At 35.4% G+C, this 19,241-nt stretch overlaps 2 protein-coding genes across 2 annotated transcripts; one reads left to right on the plus strand and one right to left on the minus strand.

Moving 5' to 3' along the window:
• The first annotated feature begins 11,508 nt into the window (after positions 1-11,508).
• LOC132184813 (cytochrome P450 CYP72A616-like) lies at positions 11,509-15,558 on the plus strand. Its single transcript, XM_059598584.1, has 5 exons — positions 11,509-11,960; positions 12,100-12,320; positions 12,441-12,685; positions 13,424-13,787; positions 15,019-15,558. The coding sequence occupies exons 1-5, from the start codon at positions 11,681-11,683 to the stop codon at positions 15,445-15,447; spliced, it is 1,539 nt and encodes a 512-aa protein (XP_059454567.1). The 5' UTR covers positions 11,509-11,680; the 3' UTR covers positions 15,448-15,558.
• Positions 15,559-16,479: 921 nt separating this feature from the next.
• LOC132184523 (transcription factor MYB114-like) lies at positions 16,480-18,844 on the minus strand. Its single transcript, XM_059598191.1, has 4 exons — positions 18,336-18,844; positions 18,050-18,231; positions 17,193-17,322; positions 16,480-16,875 (listed from the first exon to the last, which is right to left on the minus strand). Exons 2-4 carry the CDS (start codon positions 18,183-18,185, stop codon positions 16,542-16,544), a joined length of 600 nt encoding a protein of 199 aa, XP_059454174.1. The 5' UTR covers positions 18,186-18,231; positions 18,336-18,844; the 3' UTR covers positions 16,480-16,541.
• Between the last annotated feature and the right edge of the window lie 397 nt (positions 18,845-19,241).

The following is a 19,241-nucleotide window of genomic DNA, read 5'->3' on the forward strand; positions in this document are numbered from 1 at the left end:
AAAAAAAAAAAAAAAAAAAAAAAAAAAAAGGGTTAAAAAAAGCCCAAAAAAGGAAGCCCAAAAAGTCTTTAAAAAAAAGCCCAAAAAGGCCCAAAAAAAACCCAATTTTAAAAAAGCGGTTAGCGGGCAGTTATCTATTTCATTAACCACTAACCGGCGGTTAACCGCTAACCGTAACCGGCGGTTAACCGCTAACCGTAACCGCCTTGACACCCCTACTTATGCGCTTATGTAATCGGGGCATGCCCCGTAAGTTCTTTCTTGGCCGCTGTGGCCAAGCACGCTATCGGCGTTGAGATCAACAAGCAGTTAACATCTATTCACTGTACTCTATTTTGGGTTTCTTTTCCTTGTGGAAATGGTAGTATGGATTTGTTGGTATTAAGTAGACAATAGAATCATCAGGAAGAGTATTCACGCTGCACTAAGGATTTCCGTCTGAAGAATGATGAACTGAGGTTGCGTCAAAGGCCAAAGGTGATGTCATTAGCACAAAGAGGCAGCCAGAGGGCCCCAAACCGGGTTTTATGGTGGAAGGTGCAACATTGGAAACTGTGACTCCCATTCATTACGATGTTGTCAATGATCTTATGGGTGGTTACTAGATCTTTGCTATTGTTGTTTGGAGGTCTTCTCTTATTTAGATTTGTGTTTTTTTGTTAGTTTCATAACTTTGGGAAAGGTACTCAGATTTTATGCATGCCCTATGCTATATTAAAATTTTAATTGAATGTTGGAATCTTATTTTAAATGGTAAAAAAAAAAAAAAAAAAACAAGTGTAATTCAATATTTTTGAGTTTCTAAAAAATCAATGTTTCGGTTCCTAAATTAGTGGAATGACAATAAATGACAATTAAAATATTAAAGAAAACATGTGAGAGATGATACTTGTCACTATATGATAAATACAATTCAAAATATAAATTATAACACAAAATGTGTATCACAAAAAGCATATCTATGAGACTGCATAAATATATATCAAATTGATATATCATTTAACATGTAGGCACTAGTACAAAAAATAAATAACTAAAGTGTATAAAATTGCATTATGCGTGGTCCTAGAGAAACAAAGTCATCAAGTATCAAATATGAATTGAAGCTTTCGAAAATTTCACTTTCAATGTAGAAAACTAATTTATCCGCAAGAAACTCATCCACCATTTTGTTACGAAATCTTGTTTTAACAAATTTCATATCTGAGAATACTCGTTCGGAAGTTGTTATAGATACTAAAAGAGTCAAAACAAAACGAATCGACCTATCAATAAGATAGTACGTATCTGATTTTCCTGTCTCTATCAATCATCGACATAATTCCGCAATGGAAGACAATCTTTGTACTTTCGGATGATTAAAAATGCTTCAAATGAAATCTCAAATTAATTTTCTCATGCTCAGAAAAATCAAGAGAATAGTACTTCTCCGCAAGACTACATATATCATCAATATTAAATGATTTATAAGCATCATTTGGATCCAAAGTTAAACTAAGTGTTAAGAGTTTCATTGCTCCTTCACCAAATCTACTATCGAGCTCTTGCAATTGAAAGTCTATAGTAGCATTGAATATGTCAAAATGATAATGATGCTCTACTGTAATGTGATCCTGTTGATGATGACCTTGGCGTTCAACATAACGAGCACATAAATTTGGAATGTCAATTACAAATTGCTTAGAGAAAGAGACTACTTTCTCAAGCAAATTATCCCAATCTCCATTTCTCAATTTTTGGAGAAGTGCTTTTGTATTAGAAACTAAATGCATATATTCAAGATGTCTTGAGATTTTGTTGCAAATGTTGACAAAGAAATCGGTTATACCCATGATTTCCCTCATCAAATATAAAGTGAATATAAATTTGAATGATGTAATCATTTTATATGCAGCATTAGCATCCCACGTTGAGAGTAAGTAGATCATTCTTTTATAATATTTTCAAATACTGAACAAGTAGGATTAAACATCCTTAGTAGGCTACAAATAGAATGAAAATAAGAACCCGCAACAAGAATCACCAGCTCGTTTCAAAGTGCCAATTTAGTTAGCTCATTTTCCAATTTCAAGTTCATCAATAGCTATCAAATGTGTGATATCGACTTCTTGACCATCTTGCAGTTCACCATGATGTTTACATGAAGCACTAACCATATTGATAATGAAATTCAAATTTGAGAAGAACTCATTAAAAGAAACGTCTCGAGATGCAGCAACTAATGCTAATTGCAATCAATGTGCAAAACAATGAACATAGTAGGTACAAGGACAATCATTAAGAAATAATTCCTGCAATCCTTTCCATTCACCACGCATATTGCAAACACCATCATACTTTTCTCCACAAATACTTTGAATATCAAGACGATTTTGAGAAAGAACATAAGATATGTTATCATTTAAAGTCAATGTCAACGTATCTTTAAAACAGACAATATCAAAAAAGCGTTTTTGTATGAAACCATCTGTAGCACCTCAGATTTTGAAAATCTTATTTTAGAAATATTAATTTGATGCTATGATTATATTAATATTCATATTAGGCAATGATGTTAATTCTTGGGAAATTTATGATATTACCGAGAGTGATAATTAGAGAATGGTAATTGGTGAAATAATATGATAGTAAAATGGAAGGTAGAATAATCAATGGTAGGTATAATAGTAGATGGAGATTTATAGATGGATACTAGTAGATGGAGATTTATAGATAAGTACTAGTAGATGGAGAATTATAGATGGAGATTAGTGGATGAAGGTTTATAGATGAAGATTGGTAGATGGAGATGGTTTCCTATAAATAGAGTCCTCACCCTTCACAAATTTCACCACTCCACTCCCTTCTCTTCCACATATTCTTCATTCTTCCGTTTTCTACTCGGTCTTTCTTCTTTCTGAAAGTGTTTACACGAAACAGAGAGAGAAAGGGCGAGACAAAGCGTTGCAAGAAAGAAAGAACACGAGAGAGAACGGACTTGAGTAATTAGTTTGAAAGATATACTAGTAGTGTTAATCAGATTGGAGCAACTAGATCATTTGACCACTTTTAGCTTCAGTCTAGAAGTAAGTAAATTCACTACCCCTTCTAAAATTACTTCATGTCATGCTATTTATTTATTCTTGTATTAAACTGTAAATGATTATTTTATTTACCTGTCATGGATATATGTTGCATGCATGAAGCATTTCTAAAAGAATTATCTAGAAAGTTTCTATTTCTTTAAACGCTTTCTAAGTACAACAAGTTTATATTTGAAAATGATTCCATTTTGAGAAAAGAAAGTTGAGAAATAATGATGATTATAAGAAAGAAGAATGATGATAAACCCTCCTACATGTTGCCCTAAGATGCATCAAAAGAAGTACAAAGAGAAGTACAAGAAATGAGTTAAATGTTTATGAAATGAGGGCACATGTATTTTTGGCCCCAAGATAAGTAAGGATGAGAGGAGTTCGGTACCGATACTCGGATGGAGGCGAAACCACTGAAGGAGGCTATGCCAGAAGGTGGTATTCCATCAACATGATCGTTGAGTGCACCAAGAAAAGAGTTAATTAACGGTCGGGCATGACTGAGGCCACAGTTCAGTGCCATGGTCACAAGGACCCGCAACCCTCGTACACAGGGGTAATAGTGTACATGGGCCCTAATATGAGAAAATGATAATATAATTTCAACAATGATTTACTATGATGATTTACTATGATGATATACTATGATGAATTATAGCGATGCATTATGATGATGACCTATAAAGATGATTTACGACGATGATCTAATAATAGATGTAATAGTATGTATATGCTATGGAAGATGCAACCATACATACATGTATTATTATTATGGCTAGATGTATTTTTTATTTGTAAAAACAATTATCAAAACTGAGAACAAGAATCAAAACTATTTATGGTTGTGGATTTTACTTGCTGGGCCCCCTTTGGGCTCATTCAGTTTTATTTCTTGTTTTCAGGTAGAAAGGACGCTGGAATAGAAGGCCGGAATGGGGGCGGGAATAATTATTAACTTTCAAAGTCTTTTCATATCAATTATTGTATTAATATGATATTCCGCAACTAAAGTTTAATGTTTTCTAATTTCGCTTGTAATAAAATCTCTTGAATAATGTTTTATACATTTATCGTATCCTTTAAAATTAAGTACTCTGATAGACCTTATAGATCTTTGCAATAACTTTTGAAAGAAGAAAAGTAGCAAACTCAGCTTTAACGGGCTGAGGATGTTACACCATCTTTGTTAACAAATCTCAAAACAATAGACATTTGTTCTCTCTTAGACTCATCTCGTGCCTAATCAACATTTTGAATTACTAATTTTCTCACAAATTGCATCTCGTACCCTTCTTATCAATACTTGTAAAACATCATTTTGGATATGATGTGAAGTATATTTTTCATTTTGTTGAGCATTTTCTATAATAACCTTAGCAACATCCTCGTTGTAAATGGACATAAGTTTTATTAACTTAATAATGTTGCAATAGGGGGTTATAGCTTGCAATTAGAAAAACCAATTCAATGAGGGAGAGTGTGAAACTTTCTCTTTGAAATGTTGAAAATTCGCAACATTAGAATTAGGAACAACCAATCAAGTTACAACCAAATCACAAAATAAATTAGCAGACTAAATCTGAAAATTGAAAGAGTTAGGATTCAGGAACTTAGAAGTTAAGATAAACATGCTTCCCTCTTCAAAAGAATCAGAACACTTGTTTCCCTTGAATCGATAATAAAGGAAAGAGCAAACAAAGTTACAAAGTTCTAGACATCGCATGAGCATGTATAAAAAATGAATAGGAGGGTGGAATTGGGAATGAATAAAAATCAAACCAAGAGACTGGAAGCACAGTACTCGAGTGCCATATTTGTCACCGTCAGATCAAGAATCATGAGACTCATGATGTTTGTCTCTGCCATTGGTTTGTGCTACGCCTAGGGCTAGAAGAAGAGAAACCTACCACACCACAACCACAAGTTAACAAAACATAGAAGTAAGCAACACAAAAATTGTGATTTTTGGCTGCGAGATTGGACGGGATAGGTGAACAATTGGTATATCTTCTCAGTCTTCTGGTTTGAAATTGAAGAGAGTCACGTAATAGGTCAAGAGTTTCTCTCAAAACTGTTATACGAATGGCTAGAAGCAATTAGATATAGTGGGGATTATCTATCAACGGTTGGATTGGAAATCTAGAACGAACAGGCTGTTGGGAGAGGGTTGAGAAGGATTGAATGCGTGCATTCAATTCTTAAATCATGATGGAGAGGCATTGAATACTCACTTCACAGTTCTCATTACCAATCAGAAAGAAACTGAATCATTAATTCCCTTCCCCTCTCAGTCTCGTAGGCAAAAGAACGCTTGGCTTCTCTTTGAGTCTCTGGTGTAAGTGCAACTGGAATGATGAATGGAGAGAATGAAAGATAAGGGTTTGATTTAGGTTAGTTTTTCCTTCTAGATGATTCCCAGCAGTTGGATCTATTAAAATAGTATATATATATATATATATATATATATATATATATATATATATATATATATAATGAACGGTGAGATATGATCCAAAAATTTCACAATTTTTCCTAGCGTGTCGCATGTCCCTCATATACGTTTAAAATTTTTTGATCTCATACAGTTATTTCTAATGACATCTGGTGTAATCCCTTACTACAGTCCATAGATTATATAGAATCAATCGTTTGATTATATAATTCTAGCAAGCTTACTATGTCTCACGGAACACCAGATCAATCTCACTTTGGGCGTGGTTTACAATTATCGTCCATTATAGTGATCCAACAATTGAAATTTAATCTAAAAAAAATGGATGGCTGAGATGCGAGTCAGCCCTATCAATCTTGTTTCTCGTACATGTGTGAAGAAAGAGAATAGACTAAATGATCCACAACGTGCGTCAGTTGGTGAATCCGGTGCCATGTATCCACAAGATTTCATCTTAACCGTTTATTATGAGATTTATCTTTTAATTCACTTGAGAATGTTGCATTAGTGAGCTCATGGGGTCATTCGAAACACTAGATAATTCTCACATGTTGGATTGCTTTACAGCTATCTTCCCTTTTCTCAATTCAACGGCTGAAGTTTAATCAACAAAAAGAGACTTCTGAGATTAAATCTTGCACTACTGAGGTGCATCAAGCACATGTCAGCCTCGATTCTGGTGCATGCATGCAAAAAGTTAAGGCCGAAATTGCCTCTCTGCGTGCATGACTTGGTGAATCTGGTTCCATTTATACACAAGATTTGTTTTTGACCGTTGATTCTGATCTTAATTTTTTCATTCAATTTGGGAATGTTTGATTAGTGTAACACCCTCAAATCTAGCCTTGACCAGTCTAGTGGGGTTACTGACAATTATCCAAATTTAACTAACTGGTAGCTAAATGGGGAACCGCCCATCTAAGCAACATTAGGGTTATTGCATAGGAAGGTGAAATAATATGAGAAGTCTATTAATCATGAAAGGAACAAGTATAATCCTCAATACATAGACACGTATCAATTAATAGAAATAATAACTTAAGCAAACCTGATAACAATGTGAAGATCTTTTCTTAAGCAAAGTCCGTAGTGGCAACCGTGCCACTCTTTGGTTTTACAAACAGGTTTCCTACAAGATGTAATAACCGCGTAAGTCTAACGACATAGTAAGTAAACCTTACAATTAGGTATGACATGAGCTAGTTGTTACAAAAATAACATGCTGTAACGCTCAAAAATTAATTAACTAGTAATTAACTCCACGGTTCGTCTCCTAACCTTATTCCGCCAAGAACAAGACTCAGGGATCTCTTCTCCTCGAAAGGAAAGGATACTAAGCAGTGGAAACATATATGGTCTATCCGAGATATTACCCCTTCTCAATAGAGTTGGTGCTATCCCGAGGGACCTATAATACAATTCTGGTGCCTCAATCATTGTACGCTACCGTCCATAACACTAGCAGCCCAAACGAGTCTAACCTCAGGTGTCCCACGCTACTAATGATGTACGTGCTGTAATGACCCGCCCGTTAAGGCTGCATCGGTCACTAAATAACTATTGGATCCAAGGCCTATATAACACATCTACACACAATTTGCCCATAGAATCAAGTCTATATAGTAAGCCCATTACCAATATATCGTACGTACTAATGTACCATATCATACAATGCATCTTATCAACCAGTTATTTAAGCAGTTACTAAGTTGTAAAAAATATAGGCATGTTTATATCATACGCGTGCTCAATCAGCTGACATATCGCACGTTTTTAAGGAAAGTGGTCGTAAGTGTTTACTTACCTCATGTGCTCGCTTGAGTCCTCCGACATCACAAATCTCAGCTATAACGAAATATGACACATCGTTATACGCAGTACTAGTAATGTACTAGGTCCTATCTAACAAAAAGGGGTCATTAAAACCCTAACATTACACATTTTGAGCCATGGGGCAAATGCCCTGCTTCCGGGGCGAACGCTCTGGCTCAAGAGTGGACGTTCGGCCAGTGAGTTAAGACTCTCAGCCAAACACTCCAAACTATGTTTTTAGGCTTCTATCTAAACTAAGGGTTGATATATCTCATCCTAAGCTACTAATGGATTCATGTAACGTATCAAAACATGTTAATAAGGAATCTTAAGGAATCAAAAGGGGTGTTTAAAGCTCTTTAAAACATTTTTGGCCTTTGTAAGAAAATAGGTGCAAGAATTTGTCAAAGCATCTTCAAAACTTGTAATACTAAGAAAGCAGTAATAACAACATAAAAGCAAAGGGAATGGTCAAGAAATTACCTTGATGATGGCAAAACTCCACCAAGGTTTCCACTTCCTCTTCAAAATCACTCCTCACTCTAAGGTTAGGGTTTCTTGGTATGAGGAGGAGCTGAGGGTTGTAGAGAAGGGTTTATAACTATAATACCAAAAGGGTTTTAAAACATTAAAAGGAGTAATCATAACTTGAAGAAAAGGCTTAGGCTATTGTAAAAAACGAAACTTAACAATATAATAACAAGAAGGTGTGGGGATTACCTCAACAAGTAGGTTTCTCAAGAGTGCTTCTCCCTTCACCCAAGTCACTCACAAGGCTTACACACTTTCAAAACACTTTCAAATATCAAAGTAGCAAGGCTTTCCCAATGCTCCAAAGGGTACTTTTGAGGGCTGGGTCAAATGGGGTGAAGGAAGCTGGGGGCGAAATGGAAATTCTGCCAGAAAGGAACGAGCGCTTGTGTACTGTTACAACGAGCCAAAAATAATTTCAGGCGTGCGTCCTGGGTATTAACCAAGGGTCCAAAAATGGGTAACGAGCGCTCGTGTGTACTATTCATACAAGCATTCATGTACTGTTCACAAAATGCCAAAAGTGTTCAGAGTACAGTTTCCACGAGGGTGGCGTGGGCAGCAGATGAGCCCTTAGTGTGGTCTCCATGGACGAGCGCTCATCCAGAGAAGGTAGACTTGGGCTTTTGCATGCAAAAAAGCCCTAAATGCTTGGGCCCATCAAGGAAGGTTTTAGGGTTTCTGTTTTGGGCATATTTTCCAAAAATCATTGGTTTAAGGAAATTTTAACTCTTTCATAAATAGGTGATAATTTATCGGGGTATTACAACGCGCCGACCCACTGTGCTCCCCGACTCCTCCGCTGTCCATGGGCGCAAAACGGCTCCATTTCATCACCACTCGTCGGCCAGTGCGCTTTTTTTGAATAAGGGTTTTGACTTCTCCTTAAATCAGCTTTCATGGGCGATCTTTGGGGTTAAGGTTTGTGTCCTGACCTTTGGGTCGAGGAGGATTAGTTTCGGTGTGAGGTTTTGCTCCCATGGCCAAGAAAATAAAAGTTGGGAATATGGGCTACCTATGTATTAGATTGAGTTTGTCTGGAGCAGATCTGTTCTATAACTGAAGTTTGGACATGGGTTAGCGGATGTTGAAGTTATAGATAGGACTTGACTGTAAGATTTTTATATTTTGTCTCTATGACGTTGTAACTTTATAGCTTGGACTATGATTTATTAGAGCTTTATGTTCTCTGATGTAAGAGCTTTATACTCTTGATATTTTTTCAATGAATGAATATGAAAGATTCCCCTAAAAAAAAAGTTAATATAAGTTTTTATAATTGTATACACATTAAATCTCTGATTAATAACATAATTCATAAACATAGTTACATATTAAATATCTAATTGATATATCATACATTATATATGTAGTAATTTCTATACTTATATGATCGTATCATTACCTGTCAATCCGCAGTCAATGTTAATTGTTAAATTATATGATCCTATCATAGATATTAATGAAGGGGAAAATACATTTTACCCTCCTCAACTATCTACCCATTTGTACTTTTAACCCCAATATTTAAAAAGTGACACTTTACCTCCCCCAAACTTCCAAATTGTTGCAATCGACCATTCTAACTTTTTTTTTTTTTTTTTCTCAAAATGCCCTCATCACAAGGTAAAAAAATAAAAAAAATTTAAAAAAAAATTTAAAAATTAAAAATGAAGGGGTGGCCACCCCAGTTGGGCTTGGGGGTGACTTCGGCCACCCTTTAATTTTTTTTTTTTTAAAAAAAAAAAACTTGGGATGGGGGGCATTTTAGGAAAAAAAAAAGTCACAATTGTCAAATTGCAACAATTTGAGAGTTTGGGGGATAGGGGAGGGATTTTTTTTGGGGGGGGAGGGGGTAAAGTGTCACTTTTTAAATATTTGGGTTAAAAGTGCAAATTGGTTAATAGTTCAATGGGGGTAAAGTGTATTTTCCCCTATAATGAATCTAGGTATGATCACCACATGTGATCTAAAATCAAATTGTTAAGTTTTTAAATGTAAATTGTGATTAGTTTTCAATATACTGATTACAATTTATAAAACACACATATGAATGACATCACATTGTCAGGTGAACGGGTTGGGTTGGGCGATAAACGGGTCAAGCTTGCAAGCCCAAAAAGATTGGGACAATAAACAGGTCGAGCTCACGATCCCTAAATGAGCCGAACTCATGAACTCTATAGGAGTCGGGTGATTCGCAAGTTTAACGAGTCAAACTCACGAGCCCCCGTCGAATTTAATCGAGCGAGCCGGTTATGTATCACTAGCTAATCGAGCGGGTTTCCAGAGTAACGCGCGAGATTGTACAGTGTCGAACTTGAGTTTGGGTCAAGCTTAATCGAGTGGGTATCGAATGAGTTGTCGAGTGTATCAACTAGTTTACGGCCCATGGGGCACCGCATAGCCCTATAGACCCTCCATGGCATCAAAGGGCAGTAGAACTTGAGAAGACCTGTACCGATAGATATTGACAATATATTTTGCTTGGTGCCCACGAATATCATCGCATGATCATGTGGAAAAAAGCTGCCAAGGGCATGCAGCCGAGTTTGACCCTTATGGATAGATATTGACCGCATTTTGCTTGGTGCCCACGGGCTCGTCCCATCATATGATTCATATGGACAAACCCCTCCCATGCGCAGCTAGCTGAATTTGGCGTGTAGGGACAGATTGTGACACCATTTTGCTTTGGTGCTTCAACATTGACAAACTTCTGCTGCCGGTGCATTGAAAGCCACCCACCGGTTCCTCGAGATAGCTTGGGAGCCAATCCTTTCTTTTGTTCCATCTTGTGGAGAAAGTCACTGTATATTACTTTAGCGACCTTTTAATTTGGTCTTATTATAAATTACTTTGTTTTACGATAGTAAAACAACTAATGGGGGCATATATAGATGACACATGGTAATGGCGGATAGGTTTGACGTGGCGAATAATTAAATTTTTGGACCAAACATGAAATCATAAACCATTAATAAAATCCAATACGACTACTTAATATTGAGGCAAAACACTGATAAAAAATAAAATAAAAAAGTATATGACCCAACTTATATATAGTGTATGATTCAATTTTATTACTTTTTAAATCTCAAGTACTTATTTTTGTAAAGAGCAAAACTAGAGGTACTAATTATGCATGCATATAATCAATATATATTTGAGAAAAATGCAGTTTACCCTCATGAAGTTTTAGGAATTTTTTAATTTTAACCCCAAAGTTCAAAAATTGGCAATCTACCTCCCTGAAGTTTCAAAAATTGGCAATTTAAACCCTCCGTTTAATTTTTTCGTCAAAATAGACGAAAATCTATGAAATTACATCATTGCCCTCAAGCTTTTTTAAAAAAATTTCCGTCCAATTTAACAGAAAAATTAAACGGAAGGTTTAAATTGTCAATTTTTGAAATTTCAGGGGGTAGATTGCCAATTTTTGAACTTTTGGGTTAAAATTGAAAATTTTTTGAAACTTCAAGGGGTAAACTGCATTTTCCCCTATATATTTTAACACACATCAAGCCGTACTATCAATTAGAATATGATAATTCTTTATTCATATATATATATATATATATATATATGATATCAGCTCCAAAATTTAAATCATAAAAGGTTAAGGGTAGATGAGGGGTTCCAATCAATCAGAGGAAAAATAGAAAGAAAAAGGAAAATAATGGGAGGTTCCTATAATTCCTTGAAAAGTGGCCAAGTCCTGAAGGCTGAAGCCTTATAAATATCCTCGAACACTCCTCTAACAAAAGCACAAGCCTTTGATTCTAACTTGAGAGCTAAGAACTCGAAGAAGATGGAAGATTACAACATTTTCAAAAACCTAGCAATCTCCTCTGCTTTACTGATTCTCTGTGCAGTTATCAGAGTTGTTTACACCATTTGGTGGAGACCCAAAAGCCTTGAGAAGCAACTGAGGCAGCAGGGAATCAAAGGCACCTCCTACAAGCTTTTGCATGGTGACATGAAAGAGATTAAGAAGTCCACCATACAAGCATTGTCCAAACCCATGACCCTAAACCATCGGATTGCTCCACGTGTCTTACCATTCTTTCATGAAATGGTTCAAAAATATGGTAATTATAATCAAGTTTCATCTCCCTCTCTCTCTTTACTTTTCTGCAGTAAATATGAAAAAATCTTTGACCAAATTCATGTTTTTGTTTTGTGTTTAATTAAAAGACAAGAAACTGATTCATGAGTGAATTGTTCTAGGAAAAGTTTGTCTGAGTTGGATTGAAACAAGACCAAGGCTGATAATCGGGGACCCGGAGTTAATCAGGTTGATATTAGCAGACAAGAATGATGAGTTCGTTTCTCCGCCATTGAATCCTCTAGTGAAAATTCTCCAACAGGGAGTGGCAACCTTGCAAGGAGAACGATGGGCCAAGCGCAGAAGGCTCATCACACCCGCTTTCCATTTTGAAAAGTTGAAGGTAATTTTATCATGTTAGAATATAAATTAAATGATTAATTTTTTTATTTATTATTAATTTAAGCTTTTGAAGAGTTTTTAAAAATTTAATAATGATTTTTTATGATTGCACTAATTACAGAGAATGGTGCCAGCATTTTCAACGAGCTGTGTTGGGATGATTGACAGATGGAAGAAAATGATTGGTCCCGAAGGATCAAGTGAAATAGACGTTGCACAGGAATTTCAAAATCTTGCCGGGGATGTTATTGCTCGAACAGCCTTTGGAAGCAGCTATGAAGAGGGAAAAAGGATATTTGAACTGCAGAAAGAGCAAGGTGTATTGGTGATTGAAGCCTACACCAACATTTACATCCCTGGTTTCAGGTGCAATTATTGAACCCATTGTTTAACATTAATCTAATTATGCATAATTAATTGGGACCATTTTCAAGGTCTACATCTAGATGTGTCACAAGTTGTTTATTAAAACATAATTTGGTGCATTTGTTGTTGACAGAAATATTTATTTACTGAAGTTTTGAAAGTGATTTGTGGTGAATGCCCAATAGCAATTGGGCTGGGGGAGTGGGGGCGTTTGAGTTGATCCAACAGTCTACAACTCAGAGAGTAATGCATGAGCACAAAGAAGGACCTTTTTGTTTTTTTATTTCTTTATGTTTTGTTTGGATAAGCACAAGTAGATGACCTTATTTTTTATACCAACCGGCGAATCTAACACGAATTCAATACAAATTTAGCGGATTTAGATTTTATATAATCAGTCTAGCTTGTGTCAATTCACGTCGACCCAAATTAACCTATTTAATGAATTGGTCTATTCCAGGCTAACTCATATAACACATAGGTGACCTGCATAACTCGTATAAATTAAATTAATTTTTTTATAATTAAAAAACAAAAACCTAAAAGGCTAAAATTCACATAAGTGTTTAGTAAAAACAAAACCCAACTCAAACTTTTTAGTAAATAATGGGTTATATGGGTCAAGCTGTGTCGAATCAACCCAACACAACTTGTTTATTAAATGGGTTAGCGCGTTCTGTATGCATGTGTTTAATTATCCCAACTAGTCATAATTCAAATGCTTAATTATTTGTGCAGATTCTTACCCACAAAGAAGAACAAAAGGAGATATGAGATAGATAAGGAGATCAAATCAATGTTAAGGAAAATGATCGCCGGAAAAGAGCAGGCAATGCGAAACGGAGAGTTTGGCGACAATGATTTACTGGGCCTACTGTTGCAATGCAAGGAAGAGTCTGATAGTGGTATGACAATCGATGATGTAATAGAGGAGTGCAAGCTGTTCTACTTCGCCGGCCAAGAGACCACGGCGGGCTTGCTGACGTGGACAATGATTGTCTTGTCTATGCATCCCGATTGGCAACAAAAGGCAAGAGACGAGGTTCTTCAAATCTGTGCCAAGAGACCACTTGATTCTGAAGCTATAAATCAACTCAAGATTGTATGTTCCTTTCTCATGCCTCCTTGGGAAATCCTTATGTGTTTTTTTTTTTTTAAAAAAAAAAAAAACTTCACTTTAAACCCCTGAACTACCGCGCGTTTTGAAAAAACCTCTCAAAATTCAAAAACTTTTAATTTACACTCCTAAACTTTCAATTTGAATCAATTTACCCTTCCGTTAGCTTTAACCGTTCTTCTAACGAAAATGCTTAAAAAGACCAAATTACCATTTGAAAAAAAAAAAAAAAAAAAAAAATTAAGGGTAAATTTAAAATTTTATAAAAAAATTAGGGATATAAAAGTCATTTTATCACTTTTAACGTTTAAAATATGACTAAGAGTTTTTGAATTTAAATGAGTCTTCTCAAAGCATGCGATAGCTTAGAGATCTAAAGTGTTTTTTTTTTTTCCGAAACTGACCTTTAAGCTGGAAAGAATATAGAAATAGAGATTCATGCTAGAAAAAAAAAATGGTAAAAATAGGACATGAATACCTACTGTTAGTATAAAGGGTGCTACTTAAAAAAATATTATCTATTTATCTGACTATTGAAATCCTATGAGGTTCGTACAAAAATATATTAATTTAAACAAAGAAGTTTTTTAAATGTTAAAAACCACCTCCCCTAGTTTCTCCTCCAGAACTTGCTTTCCCCTTTCATTCATGTATAAAAAGGTGACTATATTTTATCTTCATTTATGAATGAGAAAAAAGGAGTAATTGACCCTTCGAAGTTGAGTAAATAATTAATATGCGATTTACAGAAATTTAGAGTATTGGGTATTTTATTTCAAATAAGAAAATATTTATGGAATTAAAATCAAAATTAATTCTTATTTTGGATGATAGAAGTAATAAATAAGATAAAATTCTCATTGAGAGTCTCTAATCTAGCTTATAAATAAAGAGCATATGTATTCCGATACAATTATGCTAGAGTAATTCAATACAACACCGCCCATCCCCCTCCTATCCCCCAATCCTATGTGGCTTAGTCTCCACGCTCAAATAACCAATTCGCATGCATCAAATGTTGTGTACGTGAGCCACTCTAGATAAGATTATGGAAAATGAGTGTGATATATAACAGTACTCTTAAGGCGTACATTGAAAAGATATCCCTATTCTAAATTTAGTTGATTTTAAGCTGCTGAAATTCTTTGATTCACTTGGAAAATGGTCAAAATATAGAGCTTAGAGATAACCGGTCAGACAATTTAATTACATGCAGGTACAAATGATATTGTATGAAGTGTTGCGTTTATACCCACCTCTCACTTGTCTCTATCGACACACTCGGCAAAGAACAAATATTGGAGGCTTCTCCATTCCGGCCGGGGTTGACTTGACCTTGCCAATATTGTTTCTCCACGATGATCCAAACTATTGGGGCAAAGATGTTGAGAAATTCAAGCCTGAGAGATTTTCTGAAGGGGTTCGGAAAGCTTCAAAGGATGATCAAAATGCCTTCTATCCCTTTGGTTGGGGCCCAAGAATATGTCTTGGCCAAAATTTCACCATGATTGAAGCAAAGTTGGCTCTTGCAATGATTCTTCGAGATTTTTCCTTTCAACTCTCACCCTCTTACACTCATGCTCCTTGTTCTCTCATTAGTCTTCAGCCACAATATGGGGCTCCAATCATCGTACACCGAATCTAATTAAGTGTTTCTATTGGTCATGTTTGTGTTCTGTTTCATGCTTATGTCTGTTTTGTTCAGTCAAGTCTGTTGGTTGTGTTCTATTACAATTCAATAAGGTGATGTAACGAAGGTTATTATGATTATTAATGAATAGTGTTCAATTCCTATGATAATGTTTAAGAGATGAGACTTTCTGTAATAGATTTGGTGAGACTCTTAATTCATATGAGCAACAAAATTGTGTGTCGGTCACTAATATGTTTTTATCAACAACATACCATCTAGATATTAGCCATTATCGAGAAACTTATTAGCAATGACTTTTGATGTTGTGATCATTTACTAAGAAGAACTATGTCGTTGCTAATGAGAATTCTGGACGAGATAACTACAATGACCCTTGAACAACATAATTAAAAACCTTTATCAATGACTCCAAATGCCAAAATTCTTAGAAATTAATGTCCACTCTAAACTTTTAAAAAGTTGCAATTGAGTCCCTCAAGGGGTAACTCAATCGGCTGTGAACCATGTCTCATGAAGCGAAAGTCACTAGTTTGAATCCTCCTCCCCCTTCCCATGTGTGAACATGTCCAAAAAAAAAAAAAAAGTTGCAATTGACCATCCAAATTACCCATCCCTTTCATTAGCTCCGTCTGTTAAGATTTTCTATTATATTTGACACCAAAGGTGGTCAAAGGCGCACGGTCATGGATTTCCCTAGCTTGGCCGTGGTCAATGGCTAGGGAATTATTATAATTTTTTTTTTTATTTTAGGGCATAAATGTATTTTCACATAGATAGGGGTATAACGGACATTTTACCAATTTTCCATAAAATTTAACGAAAGATCCTAAAAAAAAAATAAGTGAAAGGGTTAGGTAGTTTGGGGCTTAACTAAAACTTTTTTTAAGTTTGATAGAGATATTGCAATTTACGATTTTTTTTTAAATAATAATAATAATAATAATAATAATAATAATAATAATAGTGATTAAAAAAAAAAAAAAAACCTGAAATTGCGATTATCCTTTTATCAAAAGGCTCGGCAATAGTATCAAAGACAGACGCATAAACCACTACTAATTAAATGAAGAAAAGATAATGAAAACTCACTTATCATATAAAAACTCAAACCAACTCTCCTCCAATTCAAGGAATTTGCCCATCCACTGCAGATCTAGAGCTCCCTCACTGGAGCCATAAAAGAAGTCGCCCTCGTTGAAGCTAGCCTGTGTGTTCTCTTCTCCCTTGGAGGCACCCTCTTCACTTTTATTCACCATATTCTCCATCTCCATTGCCTTTGCTTCTTCAGGCTGAGACTCTACTATGAAACCTCTATTTTGTCTCTGCTTCTGCTTCTTCTTCTTGCTCAAATGAGAATTCCAATAATTCTTAATCTCATTATCAGTCCGACCTGGTAGTCTTCCAGCAATCAAAGACCATCTAAATATTCATCAAAATTAATTGAGCTGTAAATCCCCGCAAGCAAATATATCTTCAATATATACTGTTAAAGTAAAATAATTAAATTTTTGTCAACTATAGTTTTTAAGACAACTGATGCATGAGAGTCAGAGGTCTTTGAACCGTGGTTGCTAACTCTTTTCTCTTTCTACCAAAAAAAAAAAAAAAAAACACTACAAGTCTTTTAACCTTTATGTCACATAAAAGTATTCTTTCAACCAAAACACCAAAAACGCCTCTTAAAAAAGGTTATCAAACACTAGCAGAATAAGCATGCAGATGAAGAACAAGCTTACCTGTTTCCTAAGAGTTTATGAAGTCTAAGTATTAAGTCCTCTTCTTGGTCAGATATATTGCCCCTCTTAATATTGGGTCTAAGATAATTCATCCATCTCAGCCTGCAACTCTTCCCACATCGATTAAGACCTGCAACAATGTCTAACTCATGCTCAAACAAAACATTAGCTAGAAGAATACCCAGAAGAGAAGAGAAGAAAATGGACATATTTTTATTCCTCTATAATATACACGCTCCAGCAACTACAAGCGACCACCAACTCTCTAGAATATAGCTCTCTACAAGCAACATCAAACAAACATATTCCAGCAAACCACTGGGAATCTCTAATGCTATACAAAGCAACTATCTACAGATTACACCAAAATTCTCTAAACTAACAACAAATGAGCAACTCACCTCTATGCAGACTACACCATCTGCTTTGTACAAAAACAACAGCTCCTAAACACCCCCTTCTATTAACAGACACCAAGATCCATTAAAACAAAATATTTTGAGAGATACCCCAACTGCTACAAATAGCTACATTCTCATTAGTTGCCTTAAATTTCCCAATCCCCATAACTCTGTTTCTCTTCCTCCACATGTTATAAACTGCTGCACCCCGAGCCAAGTTGCAAATCGTAGCTTTTAAGCTCCTACCCCTCCATTCCCTAATCCCCTTACTTATGATTTCCTTCCAGCCAGTAGGAATATCAGGTTGGATGCATTTATCCAACACTTAACCCTCCAAAGTCTTCTACTAAAGCCACAATCAAAGACTAGGTGATGTCTACATTCAATGAAATTTCCACAAAACAAACAATTTACCTCACATTTAACTCCCCACAAACAAACAAACAAACAGTTTACCTGCATTAGCTGCAACTTTCTTCCATCTCCTTGGCCCATGGATTTCAATGACTTTTGCCAGTTTTTGGTCCTCTTCAGCTGTCCATGTTCCTCTGTTAGCATCTTTCTTGTTGCAACGACTGCTCAAAGGATCCATTGTCGATCGTTTCTTCTATGTGCAAGCAAGACAAGCTACCAAATTTCTACTTTGAGAGACATATACAGAGGGGGTTTAATAGATGGTGAGATATGCGTATATCAATATCGTAGCTACCATTCTTCGAGAAGAATTTGAACCCCAACTAACCATTTATAGACGAGCGTGAGATTTGGAGTAAATCAATGGAGCCTTGAGTTGAGTAATTTCCCACAAGATATCTGTGTTTGTTTGATGATTGAAGGATGAGGATATCTAGTATGTGAAACATCTATACAAAGAATAAAAAACGAAAAGTATACAGATCAATCGCGATCGTTATCATTGATATGCTTATTTACATGTGGGATTTTACGTCTTTCAAGTGCTTGGCAAGTATGGAATGATGACAACAAAAAATGAACGATTTGATGACAACAAGGGAGTCAAATGTAGATCAAAATAGCAGTCAAATTCATTATAAAGTACACTCGACTGTAAATAATTGCTGTTGTTGGTTAGATTCATCGGTCAGAGGAAAATGGGTGATGCCTCTTCGCTTGTATCCACATGATCCTTTTGCTTCCCTGTCACAGAGAATTCTGCGCCTCATTATGGTTTTTTTTCATTCTTTGTTCTTGTCAAGGGCATCACCCACTTGGAAACTGTCATGGATTAAAAGTCTGGGACCCAAATGTGCACATGGAGCTCGACTCCTGGACACATGATGACATGAATAATTTACCAAACTCTGACAAAAGGATTAAAAAAGTTAGACAACATACGTGCTGCTTATAATGTTCTATTCCTGACACTTCAAAAAGTTGCAGCTCTTCTACCTTAAGTCCCTAAACCCCAGAATTAACTAACCACTTCGTACATAAAAATTTAAAATTAATTTTTTTTTTTTTAAAAAAAAAAAAGGAAAAAAAAAAGGGGGAAAATCATATCTATCTCCTAGATTTTCATTTAATCTTTCAATTTTCAATTTCAAGTATACAGTTGGTAGGTTTTGCCTAAGTTTAAAATATGTCACTCTATCATTTTACTATCAAAGTTAACGGTTTGTCATGTCCT

The sequence above is a fragment of the Corylus avellana genome, chromosome ca6 (genome assembly GCF_901000735.1).
Source record: "Corylus avellana chromosome ca6, CavTom2PMs-1.0".
In the NCBI taxonomy this organism is placed as follows: Eukaryota; Viridiplantae; Streptophyta; class Magnoliopsida; order Fagales; family Betulaceae; genus Corylus; species Corylus avellana.

What these genes read in the sequence shown, in the direction of transcription:
- LOC132184813 (XM_059598584.1), top strand. Translation starts at nt 11,681, where the DNA reads ATGGAAGATTACAACATTTTCAAAAACCTAGCAATCTCCTCTGCTTTA. An exon ending in TGAAATGGTTCAAAAATATG is followed by an intron (nt 11,961 to 12,099) that starts GTAATTATAATC and finishes GAATTGTTCTAG; the next exon opens with GAAAAGTTTGTCTGAGTTGG. An exon ending in ATTTACATCCCTGGTTTCAG is followed by an intron (nt 12,686 to 13,423) that starts GTGCAATTATTG and finishes TTATTTGTGCAG; the next exon opens with ATTCTTACCCACAAAGAAGA.
- LOC132184523 (XM_059598191.1), bottom strand. Translation starts at nt 18,185, where the DNA reads ATGGATCCTTTGAGCAGTCGTTGCAACAAGAAAGATGCTAACAGAGGA. An exon ending in GAAAGTTGCAGCTAATGCAG is followed by an intron (nt 17,323 to 18,049) that starts GTAAACTGTTTG and finishes ACATTGTTGCAG; the next exon opens with GTCTTAATCGATGTGGGAAG. An exon ending in CATAAACTCTTAGGAAACAG is followed by an intron (nt 16,876 to 17,192) that starts GTAAGCTTGTTC and finishes ATGAATATTTAG; the next exon opens with ATGGTCTTTGATTGCTGGAA.